The sequence below is a fragment of the Oncorhynchus kisutch genome, linkage group LG28 (assembly GCF_002021735.2).
Source record: "Oncorhynchus kisutch isolate 150728-3 linkage group LG28, Okis_V2, whole genome shotgun sequence".
NCBI classification, from domain to species: domain Eukaryota; kingdom Metazoa; phylum Chordata; class Actinopteri; order Salmoniformes; family Salmonidae; genus Oncorhynchus; species Oncorhynchus kisutch.
The window spans coordinates 3,283,668-3,301,482 of NC_034201.2; the positions used below are offsets into that span (position 1 = coordinate 3,283,668).

The 17,815-nt window shown below is 42.7% G+C and overlaps 1 protein-coding gene across 2 annotated transcripts in view; it reads right to left on the minus strand.

Annotated features, from left to right (window-relative positions):
* LOC109873345 (beta,beta-carotene 9',10'-oxygenase) overlaps positions 1–17,815 on the minus strand; it is a 103,359-nt gene that overhangs the window by 26,134 nt on the left and 59,410 nt on the right. For both annotated transcript variants that reach the window (XM_031808178.1, XM_020464992.2), the window contains 2 exons: positions 16,156–16,323; positions 11,153–11,290 (listed from right to left, as the gene is read on the minus strand). In XM_031808178.1, coding sequence (XP_031664038.1) covers positions 11,153–11,290; positions 16,156–16,323 — 306 coding nt within the window. The remainder of the gene's footprint in view (positions 1–11,152; positions 11,291–16,155; positions 16,324–17,815) is intronic.

Here is a 17,815-nt window from a genome sequence, read left to right on the forward strand (position 1 = left end):
GCTGTTTGAATGAATGATTACGGGCCTGCTGCTGCTCAGTCAGACTGCTCTATCAAATCAGACTTAATTATAACATAATAACACACAGAAATACGAGCCTTTGGTCATTAATATGGTCAAATCCGGAAACGATCATTATTTCAGTGAAATACGGAACCGTTCTGTATTTTGTCTAATGGATGGCATCCCTGTCTAAATATTCTTGTTACATTGCACAACCTTCAATGTTATGTCATGATTACGTAAAAATCTGGCAAATTAGTTCGCAATGAGCCAGGCAGCCCAACCTGTTGCATATACCCTGACTCTGCGTGCAATGAACGCAAGCGAAATGACAATTTCACCTGGTTAATATTGCCTGCTAAACTGGATTAGTACCGTAATTGCTGAACTATTAAGCGCACGTAATTGCTGAACTACTGCTTCTACACCTGCATTGCTTGCTGTTTGGGGTTTTAGGCTGGGTTTCTGTACAGCACTTTGAGATATCAGCTGATGTACGAAGGGCTATATAAATACATTTGATTTGATTTGATAAACCTCACCCACTGAATTATTAAAAAATATGTATTTTGTACATAAGCCGCACATGTCTATAAGCCGCAGGTGCATACCTGTACATTGAAACAAATGAACTTTACACAGCCTTTAAACGAAACACGGCTTGTAACAAAAATGAAACAGTAGCCTACCAAGAAAGTCATTGGTCACTATCTTCCTCCTCCTGTGCACTGAAACCACTGAAGTCATCTCCTTCGGTGTCTGAGTTGAATAGCCTCAGAATTGCTTCATCCGATGTTGGATCGCTGCCCTCTTCAACACGCAGCAGTCCAGCCTTTCGAAACCCGTTAATGATAGTGGATTTTTTGACAATGCTCCATGCTGTCAGCAGCTCTATTTCCTTTTCCAACAGCCAGATCGATCACCTTCAACTTGAAAGCTGCATCATATGCATTTCTCCATGTCTTTGCCATGATGAGGGTGACAAGACAAAATGACTACCGTAATCAGAATGACGGGAAGTTTGAGCGCGCTCGATTTACGTCACATTATGTGACGGTGCTCAGTTTTTTTGGTGGCATGAATCTTGTGAAAGCGGGAAAAATCCATAAATTAGCCGCGTCATTGTATAAACCGCGTGGTTCAACGCGTGGGAAAAAGTAGCTGCTTATAGTCCGGATATTACGGTAGTTATAACTAGTGATTATGAATGATTGGTTTTTATAAGATAAGTTTAATGCTAGCTAGCAATTGACCTTGGCTTCTGCTGCATTCGCGTAACAGGCAGGCTGCTCGTGGAGTGCAATGGTTAGAGCGTTGGACTAGTTAACTGTACTGTTGCAAGATTGGATCCCCTGAGCTGACAAGGTGAAAATCTGTCGTTCTGCACCTGAACAAGGCAGTTAACCCAGCGTTCCTAGGCCGTCATTGAAACTTGAAATCGGCCCTAATTAATCGGCCATTCCGATTAATTGGTCGACCTCTACTTGATACCATATACAGCATCTTGCCTATGCCGTTCTGTACCATCACTCATTCATATATCTGTATGTACATATTCTTCATCCCTTTACACTTGTGTGTATGAGGTAGTTGTTGTGAAATTGTTAGTTTAGATTACTCATTGGCTATTACTGCATTGTCGGAAATAGAAGCACAAGCATTTCGCTACACTTGCATTAACATCTGCTAACCATGTGTATGTGACAAATAAAATTAGATTTGATTCAATTTTGATTTTAATCCGATTAAGATGAAGTATTTACATGACTATTGCCATACTCAGCCTACTGCCATAATTAGTTTATTAGAAAATTATTAGTGTGTATGTAAACATACTCAGTGTATGGCTATGGTTGGTTGCAGTTGTCAGTTTGCCTTTCACAGATTTCTCAATACAATCATTAAAAAAATGTACTGCATGGAATGCAAATACCATCATTACTAAATGTGTAAAGTGATAGTAATTTTAACATTAATATTATTTTTACACACCAAAAAACATGTGATTTAAATATTTTAATAATCAGTCGTCGTCCTCAAATTAAGGGTATGATGACACAATCTTTGCAAGAGGAAGGGTATCTGATATAATTGCTCCTCAACTCAATCACTTCATTCAGGATACATGGAGTTAGTCTTGAGTTATCCTACTCGAAGCAGGTTAGTTCCGAAGGTTTCGTTGCCATAGAAATGTACCTGGCTGAAAGGTGAGCAACTTTTGTGGTACCGGTTATCCCGAGTGTTACTCAAGAGTTGGCATAAGTTGTAGCGGTATTTATTAGAGAGGGTAAAGAAAGATTTTGTTCGGGCGCCAGGCAGGTATTAACCATGCCGAAAGGAAAAGAGTAAAATAGAGAGAGTGTACCACTACCAGACACACACACACACATCAGCAGAAGAGACTGCCTAGAGTGTAGCCTGTTTACCAGATAGCCAGTGGAGAGAAAAGAGAATACACACCATATAAAACCCACATCACAACACAGGGGTAACCCAAACAAGAATACCTCATACAATAATACTAATAATGGCAGAGCAATTCAACAGCAACTTCATACAAGAACGAACCCAGTCATCAACATAGGATTTGCAATAATCTGTATTATTATTTTCTAGTGGATGAGTGCAGAGGGTATGAATGTGGGGGGTGTTCATCGACACAACAAAGGCCTTAAAAATGTCCACAGTCTTCACGGCCACATGTCATTAGTACACCCCACCTCAATACAGTTCACATAATATACAACTTGCAAGCAACCTACTAAAATGTCCCTCCAAACACTTCTGGCAGGGAAATAATAGTCCAGCTCTAATGAACTTCAATGGGAAGTGCATTTGAAAAATAGAGAGTCTGTTGCAGGGTAAAGCACTGGAATGAGAGGGAAGAGAAAGAGAAAAAGATAAGAGAGATCTTAGCTGTGGTCTTCAGGCGTGCAGGTGTACTGTCTGACTGTCCGATGGTTTGTTGGTTTGTATGGTAAAGCTTCGCAACAATGTTGCTACTAATCCATGCGATCCATAACGGGCGCGGTCCCAAACGAAAACAACCACGACCTAGAGCGATTACACCGATGATTGTGTTATATACTCTATAAACTACACACGCTGAAAACAAACAAAACTTCTGCAGCACAGCACACACAATCAAACTGTCGCGCCACCCAAGAGCCCCTCCCCAAAGAGCTGAACGAGCTCTCTTTATCATCTCCTCCTTCCTTACTGCTCATGCGCTCTTAAAGTGGCAGCGCACGGTGAAGGCTCCGAACAGATTTCGCCACACTCCTCCCCCCATGAAAAAACAATGCCTGTAGAAACAGAGAGGATACAGGCTTTGACAGGTTCATGTTTCTGCTACACAAAACCAGGGAAGTCCTCCTCATCAGAGTCCTCCACGAAGAGGTCCTGCAGGTGTTGCTTTTGCCTGCGATCCAGCTCTTCTGCCGTAGGGTAGCAGGGCTTTAGGTCAACAACATGCACTGTCCTGACATCTTCCCCAGTGTCCTCCAAACAGACCAAGTAGTTCACTGGTCCAAACTGCTGCACTACACGGTATGGACCTTTCCATCTCGAAGCTAGCTTGGCAGTGAACTTCTTAGATGCCTTTGACAGATGATGTGAACGTACCCAGACACGAGACTGGGGTGGAAAACACACATCTCGTCTATGTTTGTCATAGTTTCTCAGCTGTCGTTGTTTGGCTTTGGTTTTGCTGGCCTCCACTCTGGCTAGCAAGGTGTGGTGGTGTTGTACGGCATCAAACGCTGGGCAGTCAGGTGAAACATTCGAACCTTGCAAGACCCTGTCCATCGGACCTTTTAGTGGTCTTCCCAGGTGAAGTTCGGCGGGAGTGACCCCAGAAGTCTCCTGCACGGCAGAGTTCAGTGCAAAGCGAAATTCTGGAAGATGCTGATCCCACCTTGTGTGCTGATCCCCCACGAATGAAGCAATCATCCCCTTCAGGGTTCGGTTTACCCTCTCGGTCAGGTTGGTCTGAGGATGGTAGGCTGTGGTAAGCTTGGCAATTACACCCCAGTAGGTACAGAGCTCTTTGTATATTCCTGATATGAACTGCGGACCTCGGTCAGAGAGGATTTGGTCGGGAATTCCAAATCTGGTAAACACCTCCCTTCGCAGAATTAGAGCAATGGCTGATGCAGTAGCTTTGCGGAGGGGAAACAACTCCACCCAGTGTGTGTAGTAGTCCACTACCACCAATAAAAATTCATTCCGTGTCCCCCGGCTGGGAGGAAAAGGTCCCACGAGGTCAATTCCCAACATTTCATTTGGATGGTTCACCACGGTCTGCTGCATTTTCCCAGCAGGTCTGCCAATGTCTGGTTTGTATTTCTGGCAGACTTCACACTGCTGTACAAACTTCCGGGTATCAACCCACATGCCTGGCCAGTAAACCACCTCTTGTAGTCTTCGATAAGTTTTAAAAACTCCAAGATGCCCACTCATGGGATTGGCATGATAAGCTTGGATTATCTGGTCACACAATGTAGAGGGAATGAAGACGCGATAATGGGTGCTGTGTATTCCATCTCCTCTTGGAGTTTTTCGATACAATTTATCCTGAATTATGCTATACTTATCATTGAAGCGACTCTTGGAGTCTTCTTCCGACAGACTCTTGTGGATCGCCATGATGGCAGCATCCTTCTGCTGTGCTCTCCATACACTCATCGTCCAGAGGAAAGGAATCATCCAGACATTTAGCGGTAGTATAAGTACTGCACAAGGGAGGACAAACGTTGGCAGTCTCTGTAATCCGAGAAAGGGCATCTGGTACAACGTTCAGTTTTCCTTTGCGATACTCAATGATGAAGTCAAACTTCTGCAGTCTGATAGACCAGCGAATAAGATGGCTGTTGGTCTTGCCTGATGCCAGAACCCACTGCAGAGCAGCATGGTCTGTGACAACGGTGAAGATCTTTGCCTCCAAGTAGTAGCTCCATTTCTCCAAAGCCCAGATCACAGCGAGGCACTCCCTTTCAGTCGTTGAATAATTCCTCTCTGCTGAATTAAGGGTGCGACTTGCATAGGCAAGAACTTCTTCTGTTCCAAGTCCTGTTTGTTGAGCCAAGACTGCTCCAAGTCCTGTTTGACTGGCATCCGTGTACACAATGAAATGAGCATTCAGGTTAGGATGTCCAAGCACTGGAGGAGTAATTAGACTGTTTTTGAGTGTGTCAAACGCACCTTGGCATGCAGGGGTCCATTGGAATTTCACACCTTTCTTCTTAAGGTGGTTGAGGGGTTCGGCTACCTTTGAAAAGTCAGGCACAAACCTGTGGTACCATCCAGCCATACCCAGAAACCGCTGAACAGCCTTGAGGGATGTGGGAATTTCTGCACAGCTTCAACTTTGGCTGGATCTGCATGGATACCTTCAGCATTAACCACATGACCAAGGAACTTGAGTTCTGGCAGACAGAAACGACACTTCAAATTCAAGGTCAAACCTGCAGCCTTTAGTCTGTCGAAGACGGACTGAATGTCTTGCAGATGATCCGCAACAGAGGAGGAGTAGATTATGATGTCATCCAGATACACGAGACAATTTCTACCCCTCAGATCTCCCAGGACAGTCTCCATCAACCGTTGGAAGGTAGCTGGAGCATTCTTCAAACCAAAAGGCATGACTTTGAAGGAGTACAAACCAGCAGGGGTGACAAAAGCAGTCTTGTCCTGACTAGCGGGATCCATTGACACCTGCCAATAGCCACTGTTCAGATCCAGATTACTAAAGATGGATGCTCCTGCCAGAGATTCCAGTATGTTTGGTAGAGGGTAGGCATCGCTTTCTGTTATGGCATTCGGCTTCCTGTAGTCCACACAGAATCGATATCCACCATCTTTCTTAGGAATCAGGACAACCGGAGAAGCCCATCCAGAAAAAGAAGGTTCCACAATTCCATTCTCCAACATGCTTTTGAGCTGTTCATTGAGAATTGCCAGTTTGGCGGGGGACAGCCTGTAGGGACGCTGCTTAATGGGGACCTCATGCCGGGTATAGATTTTGTGTTTGAAGACGGTTGTACGGCCGAGTGTAAGAGTACAAACCTCACTGTTCATGTCCAACATCTGGGAGAGCTGCCACCTTTCATCATCCGACAGACATGCCTGTTCCACCGCTTGCTTGATGTAGAAATCCGCATCAGGTTTGTTTTTGCTCTCGGATAGAAGGGGAGGTACGGCGGTAATCAGGGTGATAGTTCGGTTCTCAGACTTCACTGGTGGAACATGTTTTTGTCTTTGTCTCTTTATATTTTCTCTGTCTCTGACTTGACCTTGTCCGGACTCTGCATAATGTAGCAGGCTCCAACCTGAAATCAGTGCATTACCAGGTTGAAATGGATGAGGCTGGGAATAGTCAGAGTGTAGCTGATAGGAGGGTTCGGACATAGAGATGGTCAGTCCACTGAAGAACAGGAAGTCTAGGCCAAGGACTACAGCAAATGCAAGGCTTGAGTCTGCAAGTATTGCCACAGGAAGGTTAATATAGTCTCACCATGCAGTTGTATTATTATACTAATCCAGCCCAAGGGAGTGGTAGGTTCTCCATTGGCCAAGTACAATGGTCCTTCCTCCCATGTTCGTAGCTCCTCATGAGGTAATGCCATGTTCTGCCACAGGGCCTCTTGCATCAGGGTGTAAGATGCCCCTGTGTCGATTATGGCCTTCCCTCTCCAGTTTCTAACAGTCAGAGGAACCAATAGTTGTTGCGGAATAGGAATAAGACCGCTAGCTGTACTGTCTAAAAGCTTCATGGTGGGCATTAAGGCTGACCCAATTGTATGCAAGCCACCACGCCTGTCTAGACTTTCAGTCTTCAGTCCTTTCTGACCTTTTCCTGAATCCTGACGCTGGACATAGAGCGGGCAAGAATCTGGAGGATGTTGGACTTTACACCTCCAACACACAACTGGACATTTGTCCTGGATCTTGGGTACAAATATCTGAGACGGTTTAGCCCTAAGAGAGTTATGGGTATACTGGGATGAGGGAACGGGGTTTTTAGTTTGGAGGTGGTGCTTCCAGTCCTTCTCAAACTGAGTCCCAAGACGCACCAGATCATCCACATTTTCCACACGTTCTCGAAGTTGACTAGCAAGGCGGGGAACCATGTTCTTAAGAAGGAGTTTAACCATCTCCTGCTCAGTAATGTCAGCCTTCCATCTCCTACATAGAACTCGATAGGAGAAGGCAAAGTCCCGTATTGGCTCTGCTTCACCCTGGACTCTGTTACGAACACGTTCCGCCAGTTCATCCCCATAGTCCTCTGAGAGGAAGGCTAAGAGGAATATTTTTTGAAACTCCTCCCAGGTTGACACATGTTCACGGGCTATCTCCCACCAGTCTCTTGCTGTACCATGGAGAACACTGCGGAGGGTGGCAAGAACCTCCAAGTCAGTAAGGGGCCGGATAGAAAGAAAATCATTACACTTCGATAAGAAAAACAGTGGATCAACATCATCTTCTGGGCTGCCAAAAGTGGGGAAAAGTAGTTTGATAGGGAGGGAGCGCTCTAGAGGAGACATGACAGTGGCAGCGGGAGTTCTGTTGTTTAACAGTATCTTCAGAGGGGTTTTTGTAGTACTACCTGTTCCTATTCCCTTACTGGCCAAGCCAGTGGCAGAGGTAAAACCTGAGGGAGGTGCAGAAGATTTGTCCAGAAGGGAAAAGCACTGCATTACCTCCTGGTGCAGCTCTTCCAGTTGAAGGTCTGTGGCCTTCTGTGCTTTTTCCATCTCATTAACGGTGTCCTTTTGAGTCTGTTCAATCAAACATCGTAATTCCCCTGTGAGAGAGTTCTTCATGTCCTCCATAACTTCCTTCAGATAAGAACACACTCCCTTCACAACAGAGGCTGACTCCTCTGCTCTCTGTTTTTGTTCCTCTTCGAGAAAGATTATGACTTGATGATGGTTAGTTTCCATTTGTGTTTTGAACCGGTGGAGTTTTCCTTGAATATCCTGCTTCAGAGAATCTTGTAAATATTTCTGCCTCTGAACAATTTGTTGTTGGTTTTCCTCCATTTGACAGGAAAGGTAATCCAACCTCCTCTGCACATCTGTCTGATGAGCCTCCACACATTCACTGAGTTTGCGAATTGCATTCTCCTGCATTGTCAAACTATGATTGGTGTGTGTCCATTGATGTTCCAGTTGTCCAGTGATCACAGAGACACCTCTCCCAGACTCTCTGGACAGGGTAACCGGAAGGGTTTGAGGGGAGGGTAATGGTGGAGATGTTATAGGTGAGCCAGAAGCCTGGGGATTAGGGGCAGTGCTATCCAACTCCATTAGTTCATTGAGTCCTTCCACAATGAAAGAATCCCGAGCATGATTACCGTCAGGTGTGTCCACATTGACACAGTATGGGGTTCCAACAAAAGACATGATTCAACCTTGTGTGGATGGTGTCATGGGTGTTTCTCTTCAAGTCCCTGTTCAGAGTACCACTACCAGACACACACACATCAGCAGAAGAGACTGCCTAGAGTGTAGCCTGTTTACCAGATAGCCAGTGGAGAGAAAAGAGAATACACACCATATAAAACCCACATCACAACACAGGGGTAACCCAAACAAGAATACCTCATACAATAATACTAATACTAATAATGGCAGAGCAATTCAACAGCAACTTCATACAAGAACGAACCCAGTCATCAACATAGGATTTGCAATAATCTGTATTATTATTTTCTAGTGGATGAGTGCAGAGGGTATGAATGTGGGGGGTGTTCATCGACACAACAAAGGCCTTAAAAATGTCCACAGTCTTCACGGCCACATGTCATTAGTACACCCCACCTCAATACAGTTCACATAATATACAACTTGCAAGCAACCTACTAAAATGTCCCTCCAAACACTTCTGGCAGGGAAATAGTAGTCCAGCTCTAATGAACTTCAATGGGAAGTGCATTTGAAAAATAGAGAGTCTGTTGCAGGGTAAAGCACTGGAATGAGAGGGAAGAGAAAGAGAAAAAGATAAGAGAGATCTTAGCTGTGGTCTTCAGGCGTGCAGGTGTACTGTCTGACTGTCCGATGGTTTGTTGGTTTGTATGGTAAAGCTTCGCAACAATGTTGCTACTAATCCATGCGATCCATAACGGGCGCGGTCCCAAACGAAAACAACCACGACCTAGAGCGATTACACCGATGATTGTGTTATATACTCTATAAACTACACACGCTGAAAACAAACAAAACTTCTGCAGCACAGCACACACAATCAAACTGTCGCGCCACCCAAGAGCCCCTCCCCAAAGAGCTGAACGAGCTCTCTTTATCTCCTCCTTCCTTACTGCTCATGCGCTCTTAAAGTGGCAGCGCACGGTGAAGGCTCCGAGCAGATTTCGCCACAAAGTTACCGTGCTAACTCCTCAAACCTGATTCATAGTATAGTGATCTGATCTCAACCCAATTGAACACTTTATGGAAGATTCTGGAGTGGCGCCTGAGACAGCGTTTTCCACCACCATCAGCAAAGCACCAAATGTGGTAATCCATCTTGAAAGAATGGTGTTGCATCCCTTCAATAGAGTTCCAGACACATCTATACCAAGGTGCATTGAAGATGTTCTGGTGGCTCGTGGTGGCCCAACACCCCATTAAGAAACGTTATATTGGTGTATCCTTTATTTTGGCAGTTACCTGTATATCATAACTGTCTCCATACTAGGGTTGAATGGCAGGAACCTGGTTACTGGGATTTACTGCCCAAAACCACTCCCCTTTCCCGGGATAAATAACTCAGAGAAACAGGTAAATTATAATAAATTATAATAACACCTGTGCTCCTCAGGCTTCTACTTAGAAAACTCTCCTTTCTTATACCAAAAGACTATGCGAAGAGGGATGCAAGCTCTTTTTTGCTGACTGTTAAAAACAGCAGCCCAATAGAACTCATAGGTAATTTGAAAGAGTGAACGCGCGATGGCGGTAGGCTATATCATTTTATTTATTCAGACCCATAACCATTCAATCTGGAATATGAATGAAAGGCTTCCATTAAAGAACAGCCTCTGTGTTCTGTGCGACAAGTAAAGCCATAACACTTACGTTTTTTCCAGCAGCAGACTATGATCGATAATGTCAAACCTGCACTGAAGTCTAACACGACAGCCCCCACAACCATTTTGTCATCAATTTCTCTCAGCCAATCATCAGTCATTTGTGTAAGTGCATATATATCTGTTTATATATATCTGTTTATATATATATATATATATATATATATATATATATATATTTGTTTGTTTGTCTGTAGGTCATATGTTATGGAGCTATAGTACTTGGAATAAGTCCAAACTTATAACTGTAATGTTGAGAACCACTATCATGTTGCAAAAAACTGTCATCAACAACCAGACTTGGCAGGGGAAAGGTTCCAGAGCATGTAGATAGGTTGACCTACAATCACCACAGTACGATAACAAGTACACTGGAACTCTCCACAAACACTTATTTTGTTGTCACACTTGAGAAGGTCGAAAACATATACAAAAATAAGAAAAATACGTTGGCAGTTAAATACAGTAACTCCGCCCCACCCTGATCGTTCTCACACATGAACAAAAGGTGATGACAACTCATCCCCCCGTGGCCATATCTTTCAAACACAAAGAACACAGAAAAACAAGGACACAATCAGAGTACAGAAACATGCACATTTCTAAAATACCAAACTAGCACTAACAACAACACATACAGATAACAGAAACATGCACATTTCTAAAATACCAAACTAGCACTAACAACAACACATACAGATAACAGAAACATGCACATTTCTAAAATACCAAACTAGCACTAACAACAACACATACAGATAACAGAAACATGCACATTTCTAAAATACCAAACTAGCACTAACAACAACACATACAGATAACAGAAACATGCACATTTCTAAAATACCAAACTAGCACTAACAACAACACATAGATACCAGAAACATGCACATTTCTAAAATACCTAACTAGCACTAACAACAACACATACAGATAACAGAAACATGCACATTTCTAAAATACCAAACTAGCACTAACAACAACACATACAGATAACAGAAACATGCACATTTCTAAAATACCAAACTAGCACTAACATCAACCCGCACATTTTCAGCATACCTTATCTATGGCTGTTTTGAAAGAAGTGGCAGAGCTGGCGGGACGTGTGTTGAGGTTCACACCTGTCGGTGTGTCGTTGGTCACATTGAGGGGCAGAACAAAGCGCCGGGGGAACACTCTGTACATGTTGTTGTAGGCCTGAGGAACAAATACAGCGAACGTGAACATCAAAACATCACAAGGTCACAGTATAAATGTGCGGTAACAATGGGTGTGTTTTGAGTTTCTGTGTGTTGTGTGTGTTTGCATGTGTTCGTGCATGCATGCGTTGGTGTGTGTACCCGCTTTGAAAAGGTGCTATCTAGAACCTAAAAGGGTTCTTCGGCTGTCCCCATAGGAGAACCGTTGTGAACACGGTGCCCCATGGGGGCTGTGGTGTTATGGTATGGGCAGGCATAAGCTACGGATAACAAACACATTTGCAATTTATCGATGAAATGTGATTGCACAGAGATACCGAGGCTCATTGCCGTGCCATTCATCCGCCCCCATCACCTCATGTTTCAGCATGATAATACACTGCCCCAAGTCGCAAGGATCAGTACACAATTCCTGGAAGCTGAAAATGTCCCAGCTCTTCCATTGCCTGGATATTCACCAGACATGTCACCCATTGAGCATGTTTGGAATGCTTTGTATTGACATGTATGGCAGCGTGTTGCAGTTCCAAACAATATCCAGCAACTTCGCACAGCCATTGAAGAGAAGAGGAGTGGGACAACATTCCACAGGTCACAATCAACAGCCTGATCAACTCCATGCAAAAGAGATGTATTGCGCTGCATGAGGCAAATGGTGGTCACACCAGATACTGACTGGTTTTCTGATCCGCACCCCTACCCTTTTTTAAGGTGTCTGTGACCAATGGATGCATATCTGTATTCCCAGTCATGTGAAATCCATAGATTAGGGCCTAATGAATTCATTTCAAATGACTGATGTCCTTTTATAAACTGTAACTCAGTAAAATCTTTAAAATTGTTGCATGTTGAGTTTTATATTTTTCTTCAGTGTACAATAGTTCTTCAACACTTCTTTATAAATGTGTTATTCTATTTGTGTATTGTGTGATAGGATTTGTGCAATTTAGTATTATTATTATTATTGTTTTATTTGTATTTATAAACTACAATTTGTTTCTATTTGTCTTTGTTACTCATTTTTTATATTCTTGAGTCTTATTTTTGTATATATTTGTATATTTATATAGTTTTAAATGTTATGATTATTTATTAGCATTGTTCCAAATGTCTGAATAAAAATTACAGTTTTCTTTGAGGATGGGGTGGGGGCACTGAAGGGGGTTTTGCCCAGGGAGCCATATAAGCTGGAACCACCACTGATTACAAGCATATCCATAACATGATGCAGCCACCACTATGCTTGAAAATATGGAGAGTTGTCACGTTCGGACCTTAGTTCTTTTGTTATGTCTTTGTTTTAGTATGGTCAGGGCGTGAGTTGGGTGGGTTGTCTATGTTCCTTTTTCTATGTGGTGTTTTTGTGTTATCCTGGTATGGTTCTCAATCAGAGGCAAGTGTCGTTAGTTGTCTCTGATTGATAATCATACTTAGGTAGCCTTTTCCCACCTGTGTTTCGTGGGTGATTATTTTCCGTTTCAGTGTTTGCACCATTCGGGACTGTTTCGGTTTTCATTTTGTTTCTCTTGTTCTTTTTGTAATCATTCTAATTAAATTACATTATGGATACATACCACGCTGCATTTTGGTCCTCCGATTCTTCCTACTACTCCTCTTCAGAAGAGGAGGAAGAAAGCCTTGACAAGAGTGGTACTCAGTAATGTGTTTTATTGGATTCCCCCTAACATAACACCTTGTATTCATGACAAAAACTTTATCGTTTTGCAGTATTAGGATGGGTTGTTTTGGAGAGAGTCTCAGTCTTAAATAATTTTCCACACACAGTCTGTGCCTGTATTTAGTTTTCATGCTAGTGAGGGCCAAGAATCAGGGTCTCACATAGGTACGTGGTTGCAAAGGGCATCAGTGTCTTATCCAGAAATCTGGCAGTGGCTTCTGATTAAATTCAATTTTCACAGAACCGCTTGTTGGAATTTCGATGAGGCTCTCTTGTTCAGATATCGGTAAGTGGACTGGAGGCAGGGCATGAAAGGGATAACAAGTTGTTTGTGTCATCCGTTTCGGGAAAGTACCGGCGCAATTATGCACCCAGCTCATTCAGGTGCTTCGCTATATCACATTTGACATTGTCCGTAAGATTGAGTTCATTTGCACACAAAAATCATACAATGATGGAAAGACCTGTGTGTTGTCCTTGTTAATGCAGACAGAAAAGAGCTCCAACTTCTTAATCATAGCCTCAATTTTGTCCTGCACATTGAATATAGTTGTGGAGAGTCCCTGTAATCCTAGATTCCGATCATTCAGGTGAGAAAAAACATCACCCAGACAGGCCAGTCGTGTGAGAAACTCGTCATCATCCAAGCGGTCAGACAAATTATGGTCAGAAAACCTTAAGCTTATGTGTCAATACTTTGCCACTTGATAACCAGCGCACTTCTGTATGTTGTAAAAGCGTTACATGGTCACTGCCAGTATCATTGCATAAGGCAGAAAATACACAAGTTCAGGGGCCTTGCTTTACCAAAGGTAACCATTTTCACTGTAGTGTCCAAAATGTCTTTCAAGCTGTCAGGCATTCCCTTGGCAGCAAGAGCCTCTCGGAAGATGCTGTAGTATACCCATGTGGCTTCGGGAGCAACTGCTTGCACGTGCCTTACCCCTCCACTATGTCTCCCTGTCATGGCTTTTGCACCATCAGTACAGATACCAACATATCCTGACCACCAACGTCCATTTGATGTCACAAAGCTGTCCAGTACTTTAAAAATATCCTCTCATGTTGTGCTGGTTTCCAGTGGTTTGCAGAAGAGGATGTCTTCCTTAATTGACCCCCCATAAACGTAATATACCAGGAGCTGTTGACTCATCCAGCTGTAAAGCATATAATTCACTGGCTTGTATGCGAAGCAGTAATTGATTCAAAACATCTCCTGCCATGTCACTAATGCGTCGTGAAACAGTGTTGTTTCATGAAGGCATTGTCTGTATAGTTTTTTGGGGGCGTTCTCCCCCAGCATTGTCCCAGCCATATTCGCAGCAGCAGGAAGAATTAAGTCCTCCACAAGAGTATGGGGCTTGCCTGTCCTAGCCACTCGGTAGCTCACCATATAAGACACTTATTAATGGTATCTGTTGCTTTTACACGTGTCTTACTACTCAAAAGTTTTCTTTATTCTCGCTCAAAAAACTCCTGTGGCTTATTTTTCAAATGGTCATGTTTCGTTTCTAAATGTCTGCGCAAGAGTGAAGATTTTCTGCGAGAGCGTAATGGTTCATGTGATTGGATGTTAATTATTTGACTAGGCTAACTGTATTTGTGTCACGCCCTGACCTTAGAGAGCCTTTTTATTCTCTATTTTGGTTAGGTCAGGGTGTGACTAGGGTGGGTACTCTAGTTTTTTGTATTTCTATGTTGGCCTGGTATGGTTCCCAATCAGAGTCTTTCGAAGTCTCTGATTGGGGATTATATTTAGGCAGCCTTTTTTCCCACCTGTTGTTTGTGGGATCTTGTTTTTGTGTAGTGCCTGTGAGCACTCCAGACGTCACGTTTTGATGGCTATTCATAGTTTTTTTGGTGAGTTTCATTTAAATAAAGATGTGGAACTCTATGTACGCTGCGCCTTGGTCCGCTCAATTAGACAATTGTGACAATTTGACATTGTGTTGTTATTTCGCTGGGCACCCAGGGAACGTCTTATATGGTCAGCTACACTAGATGGTTTAATATTATTTTTTCCAGTGAAATGAGGCTACTCAGGCGAGAGAAAAAACTTCACCCAAATCTTTCCCTGTTGGAAAATATAAATGTACTGTTGGAAAATGTGTAAAATGTGAATCACATTTTTATTTGGCGTACCACTGACGGCATTGAGGGTACCCCAGTACCCCAGTTTGGGAATACCTGCTTTACAGGATTCCTTACTTTCACTCTGTCAATTAGGTTAGTATTGTGGAGTAACTACAATGTTGTTGATCTATCCTCAGTTTTCTCCCATCACATCCATTACACTCTGTTTTAAAGTCACCATTGACCTTGTGGTATCCCTGAGCTGTTTCCTTTCTCTCCAGAAACTGAGTTAGGAAGGACGCCTGTATATTTGTATTGATGGGTGTATTTATACTTGATACTCCATCTAAAGTGCAATTAATAACTTCACCACGTTCAAAGGGATATTCAATGTATGCTTTTTTTACATTACATGTTTTACATGTTTACCCATCTACCAATAGGTGCCCTTCCAATATGTCACGACTTCCGCCGAAGTCGGTTCCTCTCCTTGTTCGGGCGGCGTTCGGTGGTCAACGTCACTGGTCTTCTAGCCATCTCCGATCCACCTTTCATTTTCCATTTGTTTTGTCTTGTTTTCCCACACACCTGGTTCACATTTCCCTCATTACTTGTTGTGTATTTAACCCTCTGTTCCCCCCCATGTCTGTGTGTGAAATTGTTTGTTGTAAGTGCTTGTGCACATTGTGACTGGTGTGCGACGGGTTTTGTACCCATATTTTGTTATTCTGGATGCCATTGGTTTTGTATATTAAACTGCTCCGGTTATTACCCAGTTCTGCCGTCCTGCGTCTGACTTCCCTGCCACCAGATTACGCACCTCTTACACAATAGGTGCCCTTCTTGCACAGTCCATTCATCTTATTTTGTGACTTTACTCCAACTTTTTATGCTTGCCATAACAAAGGGGTTGAATACTTGTTGACTGAAGACATTTCACCTTTACATTTTTTATTAATTTGTAAAAAATATATATATATATATAAAATGAAATCCACTTTGACATTATGGGGTATTGTAACAAAGCATCTCAATTTTTAATTCAGGCTGTAAAATGTGGAAAAGTCAAGGGATGTGAATACTTTCTTAAGGCACTGTATTTCCATGCTGACCTGATCGAGAGCCTCCCCTGACTTGCGTAGGTTCTGGATGAGGTAGGTGTTGATTGCCTCTCCATTATCAGAGCAACACATGTCCAGCATCAGGAAGCCGTCCTCCTCATAAGCGTTGATCTGGTGGAACACTGACAGAGCCTTGGTGTGGAACTTTACTGAGCTGGTCTAGATGAGACAGAGGAGAGAGAGACAAACATTACTGAGCTGGTCTGGTGGAGACAGAGGAGAGAAAGCAAGACAAATTACTTCACTGAGTTGGTCTAGATGAGACAGAGGAGAGAGAGACAAACATTACTGAGCTGGTCTGGTGGAGACAGAGGAGAGAAAGCAAGACAAATTACTTCACTGAGTTGGTCTAGGGGAGATAATAGAACATGGGACAAAGTTTGATCAAATAAATAGATAATTTACTGGTCATTTAGCAATTTAGTAAGTAGCTTAGTTACTATTACTCACTAGTGAACATGACTGCTATATGTGCTACTTTTATAATAGATTAGACAAGTTATGATACAGTATCAAAGATTAGCGCTTTTGTACTTCCCATAGAGTGAAGCAACTATCTTTTCATGTGAAAAATACCAAAGCCCAAGGCCAAAAAATAAAATAAATGCAGACTCTTGGAATTATCTTGTTTGAACGACTTAGTGTCTCGTTCAAATGACTTAGTATCTCATTTGAACTACTTAGTAAAAATACAAATGTCATTCAAAGTTGTTCAAATGTCGTTCAAGTCTTTCAAACCAGTCAATCAAACTAGATACTAAGTTGTTTGAATGACTTATTATCTTGTTTGAGCGACTTACAGTGCTGTGAAAAAGTATTTGCTCTCTTTCTGATTTTCTCTATTTTTGCATGTGTTTGATACTGGATGTTATCAGATCTTCAACCAAAACCATATATTAGATAATGGGAACCTGAGTTTACAAATAACAACAAACAATAATGGATGCTTTTTTTTATGCAACACCCAATTGCCCTGTGTGAATAAGTAATTGCCCCTTACACTCAATAACTGGTTGTGCCACCTTTAGTTGGAATGTAGTTGTAGTTATTTTATTTTATTTAACCAGGCAAGCCAGTTAAGAACAATTTCTTATTTACAATGACGGCCTGGGAACAGTGTGTTAACTGCCTTGTTCAGGGACAGAACGACAGATTTTTACCTTGTCAGCTCAGGGACTCGATCTAGCAGCCTTTTGATTGCTAGTCCAATGCTCTAACCACAAGGCTACCTGCCACCCCTACAAGAGATCAGTCTCTCACAACGCTGTGGAGAAATTCTGTCCCACTCTTGCATAATGACTGGGCCATTCCAAAATTTCAAATGTGTTGCTTTTTAACCATTTTCATGTCGACTTGATTGTGTCTTGATTGCTGCATCATCCAGCTGTGCTTCAGCTTCAGCTCACAGATGCATGGCCTGCCATTCTCCTGTAGAATGATCTGATACAGAGATGAATTCATGATTCCTTTTATTAAGGCAAGTTGTCCAGGTCCTGAGGAAGCAAAGCATCCCCAAACCATCACACTATCAGCACCATGCTTGACCGTTGGTATGAGATTCTTGTTTGGTTTTCGCCATACATAATGGGACCGATCTCACCCAAAAAGTTTACCAAAGTTTGCCAGGATGCACCTGGATGATCATCCAGAC